The following is a 12,722-nucleotide window of genomic DNA, read 5'->3' as shown; positions in this document are numbered from 1 at the left end:
AGGAAGGTATTGAAGCTCAGACTACCTTACTCCGTGCAGTCGATCAATGCCACTTGATCATGCTTATAAGCATATTCGATCTCATCAAGCTGGGGAGCACTGATATGTAACTAAACACAATATGCAGAGATGGGGTGAAGTCTTGGCCCCCCAAGTTTCTATGGGGAAGTTGACTTCAGATATCCCTGCAGAGGCAGTCACTGATCCGCACATCCTCCCATCTCCAACCACATATGGCACCAGCCAGCCTGCAAAGCCAGAACTCTGTCCGACGCTGACCCTCAAGCCACAGCTTCACAATGATACGCCCGCGCGTACTCCCAGCCAAGGGAGAACTCCTGAAGACAAGAGAGCCCCCACTCGTTGAGTTCTTTCGAAATAGGTTTTAGAGCTTGCGACATCTCATCATCCACCCTCCCCCATCCGGTCCGTTCCGGTTGGAAGACGGAGCTGAAGCTCCCGTAGCTCACACAACATGCCAATATTCGACGCAGTGAGACATCACTCTGGCGCGTATTTTACCTAAGGCAAGGTACGACGAGGCGAGGGGGTTCAAGGTAGGCAAAGTTGTGTGCGCGCGCCAATCACTGCAGTAGTCCATGACGTAAGGTATACTTTTATCAACCCAAGTGGGCGGTGCGTCGGAGCCTTCGGGAAAAAGGTCATCATGATACCTATGCCCGCATACGCGTGTAGGTAGGTATTTGTGTGCGAGAGAGAGAGAAACTTCGTACCTACCACACTTTTTTCCAATTCCGCATTCCTCAGCCCGCCGTGTATCCTGGGACGAAGATTGGGACACGCAGCGCGAAAAGGTTGTTTCATCCCTTCCAAACCCATCTTCACCTATCCAATCGATGTGGTTTTCCCATCCCAATTGGATGTCGTTGCTTGCTGCTCTTTCAAACCTGCGACGGTGTCACGCAGTGAATTCGTCGTCTCATCTTCGGTCCCAGCTACCTACCTACCTACAGCTCCCCTCTTCTTCTGATTCAATCACCTTCTAGTGAAGCAACAATCCATTCAACGGGACACCCGGGCATCACCGCGGCCATGAAAGCCGCCTCGGCCGACCCCTTTGGCCAGATCCTCAAGGATCTGGTCCTCATCGTCATCAGCATCGCTTTCATCCCCTTGACAACGATCATCCTCGCCCTGAGTTATGCGTGGCAGCGCTTCTTGCGTCCCGGCCAGGCCTTCGATCCTGCCGCCGCCACGGACCGCCAACAGCAACAGCGCCGCACCATCCTCGTCACAGGCGTCGGCATGACAAAGGGCCTCACCCTCGCACGACTGTTCCACCAAGCCGGCCACCGCGTCGTGGGCGCCGACTTCTCCCCCCACGCCTGCGGCAGCCGGTCCGCCGCCCTCGCCGCCTACCATATCCTCCAGAAACCCGGCCGGGCAGGAGGCGGCGCCGACCCGTACCTCGACTCGGTACTTCGGATCGTCGAGCGGGAGAAGGTCGATCTCTGGGTCAGCTGCTCGGGCGTTGGCTCGGCCGTCGAGGACGGCGTGGTCAAGGAGGTCGTCGAGGCCCGCACGCGGTGCCGCGCCGTGCAGCCCGACGTCGCGCGCACCCGGATCCTGCACGAGAAGGATTCCTTCATGGACCACACGCGGGAGACGGGCCTGCGCGTGCCAGAGTCGTACCTCGTCACGAGCCGCCACGAGATGCTGGCCGCGCTGGATGAGGCGTCGGGGGGACTGTCCTACGACGCCGAGTCTGAGACCACCGCCAAGAACAACAGGAAGCCGCCGCCGCGCTTCATCGCAAAGTCGGTGGGCGTCAACGACCGCGGCCGCGGCGACATGACGCTGCTGCCGCTGCCGACGGAGAAGCAGACGTACGATCACGTCTACCACCTCGAGTGGCTGGGCCTGTCGGACAAGGAGCCCTGGCTGCTGCAGGAGTTCATCGACGGCGAGGAGTTCTGCACGCACGCGCTCGTGGTCCGTGGGGAGGTGAGGGCGTTTGTGGCGTGCCGCTCGGCGGAGCTGCTGATGCACTACGTCGCGTTGCCGGCCTCGTCGCCGCTGTCGAGGGCGATGCTCGAGTTTACGCGGAAGCAGGCTGCGTCGTTTGGGGATGCGTATACGGGCCACCTGAGTTTCGATTTCATGGTGAGCTACGAGGACGTTGCTGCGGCGGAGGCGGGGGATGGATGTAAGCCTGAGCAGCTGAAGCTATATCCGATCGAGTGTAACCCGAGGGCGCACACCGCTGTCGCATTGTTTGGAGAGACGCCGGACATGGTGGAGCGGTACCTGAGCGTACTTGACGAGATGGGAACCTCTGGGGGCAGTTCGGAGACGGACGTAGTGACGCCGAGGCGGCCGGCTAAGTACTACTGGATCGGGCACGACCTCTTCACGCTGCTGCTGCTACCCACGGTGAGGGTGCTGCTCCTCCGGGTGTCGATTGCGGCGTATTGGCGGTCTATTAAGACGTTTGTCGAGCACGTGCTGTTCTGGAAGGACGGGACGTTTGAGCTGTGGGATCCGTTGCCGGCGTGGTGGCTCTATCACGTCTACTGGCCCATGACGTTCTGGGACTGCGTTGTGAACCGGCGGAGCTGGAGCCGGATCAATGTGAGCACTACAAAAATGTTTGAGTGCGATTGAGTCGTTGGGTATCAGTGTAGATGCCGTGTTGCTTGGCGGTTTTCAATTCAAGGCCACCTTTCAGAGGTTGCATGTCATTTACCCTCAGAGATTTACTTTCAAATGCTTCGAGAGCACAAATTCAGGCAGAGCATAGCCCAGAGAAGATAAAAAAAAGTTAAAACTCCAGAGTCGTAAAACTTATGATCAATGTAGATTCGGTGGCCGCTTCCTTGTTGGTCTGACATGGCAAGTAACCCCAGATACTAGGTAGATCTGGGACTTGACCCTTAGTGCCGGGATCAGCGATCCAGAAAACTCAATTGCGACGCTCATGTCACTTTAGGGCGGAGGGTCCAAAACGCATTTTTGACATTCGTTTGTCAAAACGGCGCCCTTTGAACTGGATTTGGGTTGACATTGGGTGTGTTGGGCTTATAATCGGAGCCGTTCCGAGAGCGTTCCGGCCGATGTTCCGAGCGACGACCCCGCGTTGAGCCGCCCCGCGCGGCTGGTTGACGAGTAGTCGAGTTCTCCGTACGCCACGACGAACAGCTTTCGACACCATTGACCTATTACATTACTGCAGTCTGAATCCACCTCCCAAGAATCGGGGATTTAGGAAATCGGATAATGATGTGATGGGCGGACCATAGTGGAGTACCAGATAGAGATGCACACTTCCATGTCGTCTATGAACCGCCGACCCTAGTCGATGAGCTACTCTTGATTGGCTGGGCTGTTACTTACTACGTCCACACACAATTGACTTCATCTCATGTGTGCGTCTCTCATACTGCTGTAAAGGTGGCATTATAGACTCGAGATATCATTCTCTATAAGACTGACAATCCTGCCCTCCAAACACGTACCCAGGCTCTGAGCGAAGAACATCGGTATCAGTACTTGGACCATTGATCAGCATACCTTCTTCAAGATGGACTCATCCGAATTCCGCACCGCGGCCGCAGAGGCCATAGAAGACAGTAAGTCTCTCATCACACTTTCATGGTTCTCATCACCGCCAAGCATCCTCACCCCAATCCTCATCCTCCAACCCCTCTCACGAAAGCCCTCAATCACTAACCACCATCCCTCAGTCACAAAATACTACGACACAATCACCTCCCAACCAAAAGTCCTCCCCTCGGTAACCCCAGGCTACCTCCGCCCCCTCCTCCCGCAATCCGCCCCCGAGGACCCGGAATCATGGCAGACCATCCACGCCGACCTCCAATCCCACATCGTGCCCGGCATAACCCACTGGCAATCCCCTTCCTTCCACGCCTTCTTCCCCTGCTCCTCCTCCTACCCGGCCATGCTCGCCGAGCTCTACTCAAACGCCTTCAACGGCGCCCACTTCAATTGGATCTGCTCCCCCGCCGTCACGGAGCTCGAGACAATCGTCCTCGACTGGCTCGCCCAGCTCCTCAACCTCCCGCCCGCCTACCTCTCCACCGCGCCCACCCGCGGCGGCGGCGTCCTCCACGGCACCGCCTCCGAGGCCATCCTCACAGTCATGGTCGCCGCCCGCGACAAGTTCCTCCGCGCCCGCACCGCCCACCTCCCTGCTGATTCTGAAGAAAAGGAGGAAGAGACCTGGCGCCTGCGCTCCAAGCTCGTCGCCCTCGGCAGCGAAATGGCGCACTCTTCCACGAAGAAGGCGGCACAGGTCCTCGGCGTCCGCTTCGCCACCGTCCCGGCCCCGGCAGAAACAGGCTACGCCATGTCCGGCGCCGCCCTCACCTCCACCGTCGCCGCCCTCCGCGCAAAAGGGCTCGAGCCCTTCTACCTCACCGCGACCCTCGGCACCACCGACACCTGCGCGGTCGACGACTTCCCGGGCATCAAGGACGCTCTCGCCTCAGACGAGCAGGACAGCATCTGGGTTCACGTCGACGCGGCCTACGCCGGCTCAGCGCTCATCCTCCCGCAAAACGCGCACCTCACGGCGCCCTTTGCGGCCTTCCACTCCTTCAACGTGAACCCGCACAAGTGGATGCTCACAAACTTTGACTGCTCCGCCCTCTGGGTGCGCGACCGCGCCTGGCTCGTCGAGTCGCTGAGCATCAAGCCGGCCTACCTGCGCAACCAGTTCTCCGAGGCCGGGCTGGTGACGGACTACCGCGACTGGCAGATACCGCTCGGCCGGCGCTTCCGCAGCCTGAAGCTGTGGTTCGTGCTGCGGGCGTACGGCGCAAGCGGGATCCGGAAGCATCTGGAGAGAGGGATCCGGCTCGGGGAGAGGTTTGCGGAGATGGTGAAGTCGAGGGGGGATTTGTTTGAGATTGTGACGGGGCCGCGGTATGCTCTGGTCGTGTTTACGTGCAAGGCTGGGGACAGGGAGAAGAGTAACAAGGTAACGGAGACGGTGTTGGAGGACGTCAATGGGGAGGGGGTGATTTATTTGACGCCGACGACGCTTCATGGGTTGTATGGCATTCGTATGTGTACCGGGAGCAGCCAGGTCATTGAGGAGGAGCACGTCCAGAAGGCGTTTGATATCATTGTTGCGGCTACCGAGAAGGCGCTTGCCGGTGGGCAGTAGAGTTCTGTTTTTCGTACGTTGGAAAAATACATCGAATAGTCAGGGTGGGATACGAGTATACATCATTTGACTCGCAGCCGGTCAGGTGAACGCGAAGCATTTTTCTGTGTGAATGAAGATGATGTCCCGGGCTGCTGAAACCCTCCAGCTCAGGATTCAGACTTGATCTTGGACATAACGCCGCATCATGGCTCTTCTGCACAGATTCGTTGCGGTGACCGAAGTTCCATGAGCAGAAAACCTCAACCGGTTGATCTCGTCATACCGTAGCTGGCCAGTAACCAAGAACTTAGAAGTTGACAATGATCCAAGTATCATACACAGAAGTGACCGAGGTGAGATGGTACTGTCCACCAAGTTGTCGTCAGATGCAAGGCCGAGTGTGAACTGCATAAATGCATGATTAAAATCTAAGCGAGAGATCTGTCAAAAAGATGAACCGACACAAAAGCGTCTAAACCATGTAAATGCTTCGCTCCAACATGAAATCTAGCCCAGTACTTTGGAAGGGAATAGTCTGTATCTGTTTTCGATCTCTTCCATATGTAAATCCCATTCCCACCATATGCTAATCATAATCATTCTCATAATGTCGTTTAGTGATGAAATGTCTTCATCCGTCTGAACCGATGGATGTTGATGCACAACCCACGCCAGAGCCTCTCTCTCTCTCGCTCTCTCAGTCCTCACCAGTTCGAATAATACTCCCTCGACCTCGACACAGGAATACTCTGACTCCGCCTCCGCTCATCATACCTAGGCCGGCGCTCCCCATACCCATAATCCCTCTGAAACTGATCCACAGCCCTCACATACTCCCTCCCGCCAACACCCCTGACACTGACACTCTCCTCCCTCGCAGTGGTCCCCCGCGTCGCCCTCGCCTCGGAAACATCGCTCGGCGGCGGCGCATAGTCCCTCACGGACTTATACTCCCTCTCGTGCCAATCCGGGTCGTAGTAATCCCGATCGCTTCCATCATCCCGAAAACTCCTCCCGTCGTCGGTTCTGCCGTCGTCGTCGTATCTGCTGCTATACCTATCCCTGTCCCTGTCTCTGTCATATCCTGCCTGGCTACGGCTGCTCCTCGGCGGGCGAGACCTCGACTGCCTCTCCCTCTGCCTCCGCCTCTCCTCCCTCCTGTCCTCCTCCTCGTGCTTTTCTTCTGTGCGCTTGAGCGACTTGTCGATCCCAAAGGCGACCGTCGCGCCGATGAGGCCGAGGGCGATGGCCTGGCCCCAGTCGAAGCCGGCGACTTCCTTTTCGAATTCTTTGCGTTCTTTGCGCTTTTCGGGTTCCGCTTTCCAGGGTCGTGGATCCGGAGGGAGTAGCTTGCTCGGCTTCACCATTTTGGTGTATGTGTGTAGTGTATATATGTGTATGTATTATCCTTTTCTCGTTGTTGGCTTTTGTACCTGATTCGGTATCTTGAAAATCGAAGTACGAAGGCAGATGGTTTGACGGTAGGTTATGTTACGGTTTCGGTTTGGTGTCAAAGAGAGTTGTTCAGCGTTCCTCGTACACGAACAGCTTCTTTGTTTCCAATGTTCTTGGTAAGCGTCTCGATGGTAAAGCGTGATCAAGGTTGGGTTTGGTGTCCCCTCAAAGCGGCGTCAAAGTGCCAAAAGTTGCAAAGGATGTAGCGGTACGTAGGATTATATATCTCAAAGGATTGCAGATGGCGTCAAGGCCGCTTGTCGAGGATAGGGCAAGAGAGGAGGGGTCCGGATGCCGAATTGAGACAAAATATGCAGGGGAGACTCTGACGGCGTTGCACTTTCCAACGGCAATCGGGAAGGGATCTGGATCGAAGTGTGTGGCTTGCTGGCTGGCAGGGGGACTGGACCACACGTCTGAATATCTTGGGTATGAAATGACAAGCACTACAGGCACAAGAGAGACATTGCTGGGCACCTGTAGAAATTTAATACCCAAGCTACTAACCCAGCCCCAGTCCCGGGCCCCTTCACCGCTGGACGCCGGCATTCCCCCGCATCTACTAGCTGACATCTTTCGTGATCCATGTTTCGACTGCCGGGAGCCTAGGGGGGGAGCTTGCCGTGCTTGTCCATTGGGCTCGAGCTGGAAAGCTTGTCGTCACCGTGCCTGCATGATGTCATGGGTTGCGGCCCCGAAAATGCTCCCCTCCAGCCCCACTCTGTTTGCTCTGTCGCTGCCATCGCTGGTCTTACCCCATCATTCCTGCCAAGCCGTTGACGTCAAAAAAGGTTCTCGATCTGGCCATAGCTCCCGGGCCTCACATTCTCCAAAACGAAATGGTTCCACCAACAAACGAGGCCTCAGCACCTCATCCGCGGTGCAGCAGTGCAGCACAACAGCACAACTCGAGAGCCCAAATGCCCATCATGAGACCATCGTGCCATCCTTGCCATCGTACACTCGTGAGGCATGAGTCGTGTCCTCTTATCCGAACACCCACACACTCCACGACACCCTACTCTCCCAATGCCCATACACCCTCGGGGAACAGACCCTGTCTTAGCCACGAGGGCTAGTAGGGTCTTCCCCCCCTGGTTTTAGCTGAACGCCTTCGACAAGCGGTTGACGCCGTCACCGCCAGCCGCGGGAAGCATCAGACATTTGTTTTGAGGCACACACTACAAAGGGAAATATGTTGGTCTGTTGTGGCAGTGCAAGGGTGGTATCATTCATGCTCCTCGTGTAGGCAAATCATGTCTGAGGTCTGAGAATCTACTAGATGCTGGCTCTCCTGGGTGCCATGGTCCTCCGCATCGCCTTCTTTGCTTCCGTTTCTTCCATGAACGGTAACGACCCGTCGTCTCTAAGTTTCTGCAAGTACTCTTGCCCATACTTGTATCCCATTTGATAGAGTTCGTCAAACTTGCCAAAATCGAGGGTGCCATAATCATCGATCGGAGGCCGCATGTAAAAGCAGCCTGGCATTGTCTTTGCCCGTTCCAGGGCATCGACGCTAGACACGTAAGCCAGTCTAGCCTGGATCTCGGCCAATGTCGGCGGGTTGGCTGTGCCCGAGAAAGGATTCCACCTATTCCAGAATGCCCACACTCCCGACAGCGAATCACCATACGCCTGTGGGGTATCGTCGTCCAGTGACCCAACGTCAACTGAGAAGATGGTGTCCACACCCAACCTCTTCATGTGAGAGACAGTCAGATTATCAATGTAGCCACCATCTAATAGCATGCTGCCCTCATCGCAGAGTGGTGGGAGCAAGCCAGCCAGTGACATGGAAGCTCTGATGTATCTCCACGCATAACCACTGGTGTGGTATTCGATTCGGCTCTTGCTGATGTTCGTCGTGTTGCAATAGTACTCGAGCCAAAAGTCTTCAATCTGAGTCTTGCCAAATGTCTTGAAGATACCCCGGTTGAACTCATGCCCCGTGGTGTAAGAAGCAGTCGGGTATGTAAGGTCGAGAGCGAAACGCCACATGCTAGCCATGCGACCCGAAAACTTCTTGGCGAGGCCGAAGATGGGAACAACATCAGCATGACGGGCGTAGAGAGCGCCAATGAATGCGCCGATTGAGGTGCCGCCAACAACGTCGATGGGGATGCCAGACTCTTCCATGGCCTGGATGATGCCAATTTGAGTGATGCCTCTTGCGCCGCCACCACCCAGAACGAGGCCAACAGATTTGCCGCAGAGACGTCTCGCTAAGCGATGGAAGTCGCCCTTGTAGGGTGCATCTGGAGAGTAGAAAGGACTGTGCCGAACCTTCCTCGAAGTGTACTTCTGAATCTCCGCCTGGATGATCTGAACCCGCTCCTTCAAGGTGCTGGTTCGCTTGGAAGGCGGATGGGCAGGCATAATGTTTGCCCCGAGAGCCATTTGGACGTGATAGTGTCCGCCATTGATCCACATACGATTCCTCAGCCAGGCTCGAGTCAATCCCGACTGGGAGTACCTCTCAGAATGGAGGAGAACAAGAAGCTTTCTCGCGGTCGACTTCATGCCCAACATGAAACGCTCATACTCTCCAATCTCCGGTGATCCTTCAGCAAGACCAACAAGCAGGATGCAATCGGCCTGAGTAATGCATGTCTGAGTCCACGGAGAATTGACGTTGGTGTCTGATGCAGAGTTAGCATCGGTGTCCGACCAAGAAGTGTCATCAACAAGCGTAAGATAGGTAGTCCAATCAGGAAAAAATTAGAGTATGTTTGGCCATCAACGGCTTTTGCCTCCGCAAACGGTGTTTGTTCATCATAAAAAGGACAGTGTGGGAGAATAGAGTACTAAAGAGAGATCTTACCTGCGACGTATACAACGAGGCCATACTTTTCCTCGAGATCAGCCAAGTATTGGGAGAGCTTCAGCTTTCCCATCTTGTTGAAAGCATGCTTGCCGAGATGGTTGAGAATGGCAGATTGGTTGAGGGAGGTGGCACCGTTTGCAGGGCCAACTTGAGACAAGGCATTCATCAGCCGATTGCCAAACTCGACTACAGGAACCCCAGAAGTCACTGGCAAGATCGCGACTGTCCTCAGGTTGAGTGAAGAAGAGCCTTTGGTGATTGTGTTGGTATTGCCTGCCTCCTTGGAGAGAAGCTGTGAGGGATCGTCGACAAGGTTTCTCATCCGCGACGCAATGATCTTGGAAATCTTGATTGTGATGTTCGGGTGCTCCTGAGCAAGACTGTTGAAGAGTGTGCGTGGAAATTTGACCAGCTCAGTCTGACGGATAGCGTGAAGCGTGCCTGGTCTGACAGACTCCGTCAAGACTTCGAGTTCACCCACACTCTCGCCCTGACCGAACTCGGCTCGCACACTGACACCGCCATCCTTCCTGTCCTGCACGAGACGAAGTCGGCCATTGAGGACAATGTGAATCGCCTCGCTCTCTTCGCCCTCATGGAAAAGCACTTGACCAGCATCGACTTGCTCCCAGTCAAGAGCAAAATCGATATGCATAATCAGACGCGGAAGCAAGCTCGTCAGCCGCTTAGCCATTGTAAGCAGGACAATGGGATAGCGGTCGACGATCCTCTCCAGAGCAGAACGCGGCAGAAAGCCGACATAGACGTCTGTCTTGGCCACGACGTCGATGAAAGATCGGTACGACGATACTGTGCCCACGTATCCAGCGAGGCCACCTGGCTTGATGAGTGACACACTGCGACGATAGGGCCGCTTCTTCTTCGCGTCCAAGTGATCAGGCGGATACGCGGGAGACCCGTCCATACCCATGTGATCAGTGTGCAAAGTCGTTCTGCTTGAGGACTGCAAAATGTCCGCTGAGGTATCCTCCTTCGACGTGCAAATGTCGAGAAAGCCATCAACGACGTAGTAGAGGCCAGGATTGCGCTCGCCTTGCTCAACTAAAACAGAACCCTTGGGGAAGAAGACAATCTCCACGTCATCCTTCATATCGCTTGCCAGGATGTGCGCGTTGGGCGGCGTATTCAATGTGAAGCCTCCGGATGTCATAGACTCCGTGTCTCCATCACCAGAAGCATCGAAAGGGCCCATAAGACCGAAAGCATTATTGCCTAGACCAGGTCTCGAACGCCTCTGGTCGTAAGAGAAGAGCCGCGGGGATCCTTCGACAGACTCGGCTTCACGAGAGACACTTCCATTGCTGCTCAAACCGATTGCCTTGAACATGCATTCAAGAATCGATTGACGGAAGAGGTTGTCTTCATCCAGGGACTCTCGGCCGTCGATCGAGCCTCGAGACTGCCTCTGAGTAGTGAATGGGTTGAAGGCTCGCTGAGCAAGCGGACTTGTGCCCTCCTGACGGAGAGCGTCAGCGACTTGTTCGAGGTGAACACTGGCCGAGCCAGATGGTCGGTGGCCAATATGCCGGGCAGACTGGATGTTGGCCAACAGATCGCCGGGGCTTGTCTGAGTGGAAGCCCTCTCCCTCGGCGGTCCGATCGTTGTAGCGACCTGAGAAAATGACCTCTCCTTGGTAGTCATGGAATGCATCATTGCATCCTTGCGGAGAGTCGAAGTTGACTTGCGCCGACGATGCGCGTTGGCGTTGTGCAGTGCAATGCCTTTGCTCTCCGATTCGCCGCCAACTCTCTCTCGCTCCCGGTCAAACTTCTCCTTCAGACGCTGCAAGGCATCGCCCCTAAGCATGTTCGGCAACTGACATGAAGTGAAAGAAAGCATGTTCTTCTCCGTTTGCAAGACTTCACCAGTGAGCCCCAGGTAGTTGTAAGCCGTCGCCAATGTGACTCTCTGGAAACGGGAGAGAATGACTTGAACAATGTGGGAAGTCGCCTTGGGGTAGACCTTGGTGAGCCGGCGAAATGCGCTTGCTGGGATGATGGCGATAGTCGTGTCTACCGTCGCTCTGGCAATGATATCTGGGTGGGCTGAGCCAGAAGTTGCTCGGCTCTGAAGCGGGGGACGCTTTGGCTGACGAGCACTGCTGGGGACACTGCCGCTGCTGTCAAGCGAGATGGGTGGGATTCTTGCGCTGCCAGGCAAGTTGGGTGTGGTGGCCCGTTTTGGAGGTTCCTCGATCCTCACCGCAGGCCTTTCCTCTGAGATCTCTGGGAACTCGGGAGTTGCTGGGAACGGACTGGCAGGGTCTGATGGCATGCGGCGGAAGCCTGCGGTGCGCGGGAATGGTGAGGTTCTCAGTCCAGCACTGCCTGAGGTGGGTTCCGGGGTGTCGTCATCTGTCGAACGAAGTTTGACGTCTTCCGTGAACAGTGACATGATGGAGAAGAGAGACGACATAGGAGCTCCATTGCGAACCTCTGTAAGCAGTTGGTATCTCTGCTGTGGGGCTGACGACATGTCGTCGTCTTCTCCAGGATAGGCAGATTCTCCCCCGAAGCTGTCGCAAGGGTCCGGATCCATGGCTCTAGCATTTCGGCCAGATTTGACAAAGATTTCCACAAGACCGTCAACAACGATACAGAATCCCTTCTCCTCTTCCAGGTTAAAGGTCTCGCCAGCAATGAGCTTGCGAGTCTGCATGCTCCGGGTCAACTCGTGGAAGACCTGCCGCTCGAGGTAGCCAAAGATTCTGATGGCACTGAGGAACTCGTCCAAGTAACTCGAAAGGCCTGATTTCTTGCCCTCATCGTGGGATTCGGGGAACAAATCGACGTCAGGCTCTTTCCTCTGCGGCTCCGGGGGAAGTCGAGAGTACATGTTGAGGATGCGGTATCGCACCACCCAACTGACGGCGGATATGATGGCAACCATTATTACCATGCTGCGCGTCATGTCAGCAGAAGCTCAGAGGTAGCCTGGTAGAATGATGAAGCGCATACAGAGTAGTGGCGTTCATCGTCACAGTCCAGCTTGTTGAGAACAAGGTGAAGAGGACGGTAGGGATTGTAATGGTAACGATTCGAATCGCCCAATACAGGATCGAAGAGATCAAGGACAGCATGGCGAGGATCAACCGGCCAAAAAGCCCCAGCCAACTTGACGATCCCTGAGCTGCGACGACCTCCTGCGCACGCGTAAACGCGGATGGCAGGGCCTCGGGAGAAGCTTTCATTGTGGCCGACAAGCCCTCTGATACCGCGTGGGCGGCACTCGAAATGTCGGACGACGACATGGCTGCGGTGTGTTGTGTTGGGACGGGCGTTGCAGCA

The 12,722-nt window shown here is 55.7% G+C and overlaps 5 protein-coding genes across 5 annotated transcripts; 3 read left to right on the top strand and 2 right to left on the bottom strand.

Moving 5' to 3' along the window:
* Positions 1-1,053: 1,053 nt before the first annotated feature.
* Positions 1,054-2,625, top strand: BDZ83DRAFT_568371 (uncharacterized protein; the record flags this gene model as incomplete). Its single annotated transcript, XM_060504062.1, has 1 exon — positions 1,054-2,625. The coding sequence occupies one exon, from the start codon at positions 1,054-1,056 to the stop codon at positions 2,623-2,625; it is 1,572 nt and encodes a 523-aa protein (XP_060369495.1).
* Positions 2,626-3,541: 916 nt separating this feature from the next.
* Positions 3,542-5,152, top strand: BDZ83DRAFT_716275 (pyridoxal phosphate-dependent transferase; the record flags this gene model as incomplete). Its single annotated transcript, XM_060511836.1, has 2 exons — positions 3,542-3,590; positions 3,705-5,152. The coding sequence occupies 2 exons, from the start codon at positions 3,542-3,544 to the stop codon at positions 5,150-5,152; spliced, it is 1,497 nt and encodes a 498-aa protein (XP_060369494.1).
* A 686-nt stretch (positions 5,153-5,838) lies between these two features.
* Positions 5,839-6,501, bottom strand: BDZ83DRAFT_748209 (uncharacterized protein; the record flags this gene model as incomplete). The annotated part of the gene is made up of 1 exon (XM_060513580.1): positions 5,839-6,501. The coding sequence occupies one exon, from the start codon at positions 6,499-6,501 to the stop codon at positions 5,839-5,841; it is 663 nt and encodes a 220-aa protein (XP_060369493.1).
* Positions 6,502-6,656: 155 nt separating this feature from the next.
* Positions 6,657-7,716, top strand: BDZ83DRAFT_32156 (uncharacterized protein). The gene has a single exon (XM_060502374.1). It carries the CDS (start codon positions 6,831-6,833, stop codon positions 7,563-7,565), a length of 735 nt encoding a protein of 244 aa, XP_060369492.1. The 5' UTR covers positions 6,657-6,830; the 3' UTR covers positions 7,566-7,716.
* Positions 7,717-7,867: 151 nt separating this feature from the next.
* On the bottom strand, positions 7,868-12,685 carry BDZ83DRAFT_568474 (patatin-like phospholipase; the record flags this gene model as incomplete). Its single annotated transcript, XM_060504073.1, has 3 exons — positions 7,868-9,228; positions 9,411-12,334; positions 12,393-12,685. 3 exons carry the CDS (start codon positions 12,683-12,685, stop codon positions 7,868-7,870), a joined length of 4,578 nt encoding a protein of 1,525 aa, XP_060369491.1.
* Positions 12,686-12,722: the final 37 nt, after the last annotated feature.

This window comes from Colletotrichum acutatum (genome assembly GCF_030867785.1).
Source record: "Colletotrichum acutatum strain CBS 112980 chromosome Unknown BDZ83scaffold_11, whole genome shotgun sequence".
NCBI lineage: Eukaryota > Fungi > Ascomycota > Sordariomycetes > Glomerellales > Glomerellaceae > Colletotrichum > Colletotrichum acutatum.
This window is presented reverse-complemented; position numbering and strand designations above follow the sequence as displayed.

Excerpts from the sequence above, each read along its gene's own strand:
- BDZ83DRAFT_32156 (XM_060502374.1), top strand. The coding sequence starts at position 6,831 with ATGGCGTCAAGGCCGCTTGTCGAGGATAGGGCAAGAGAGGAGGGGTCC.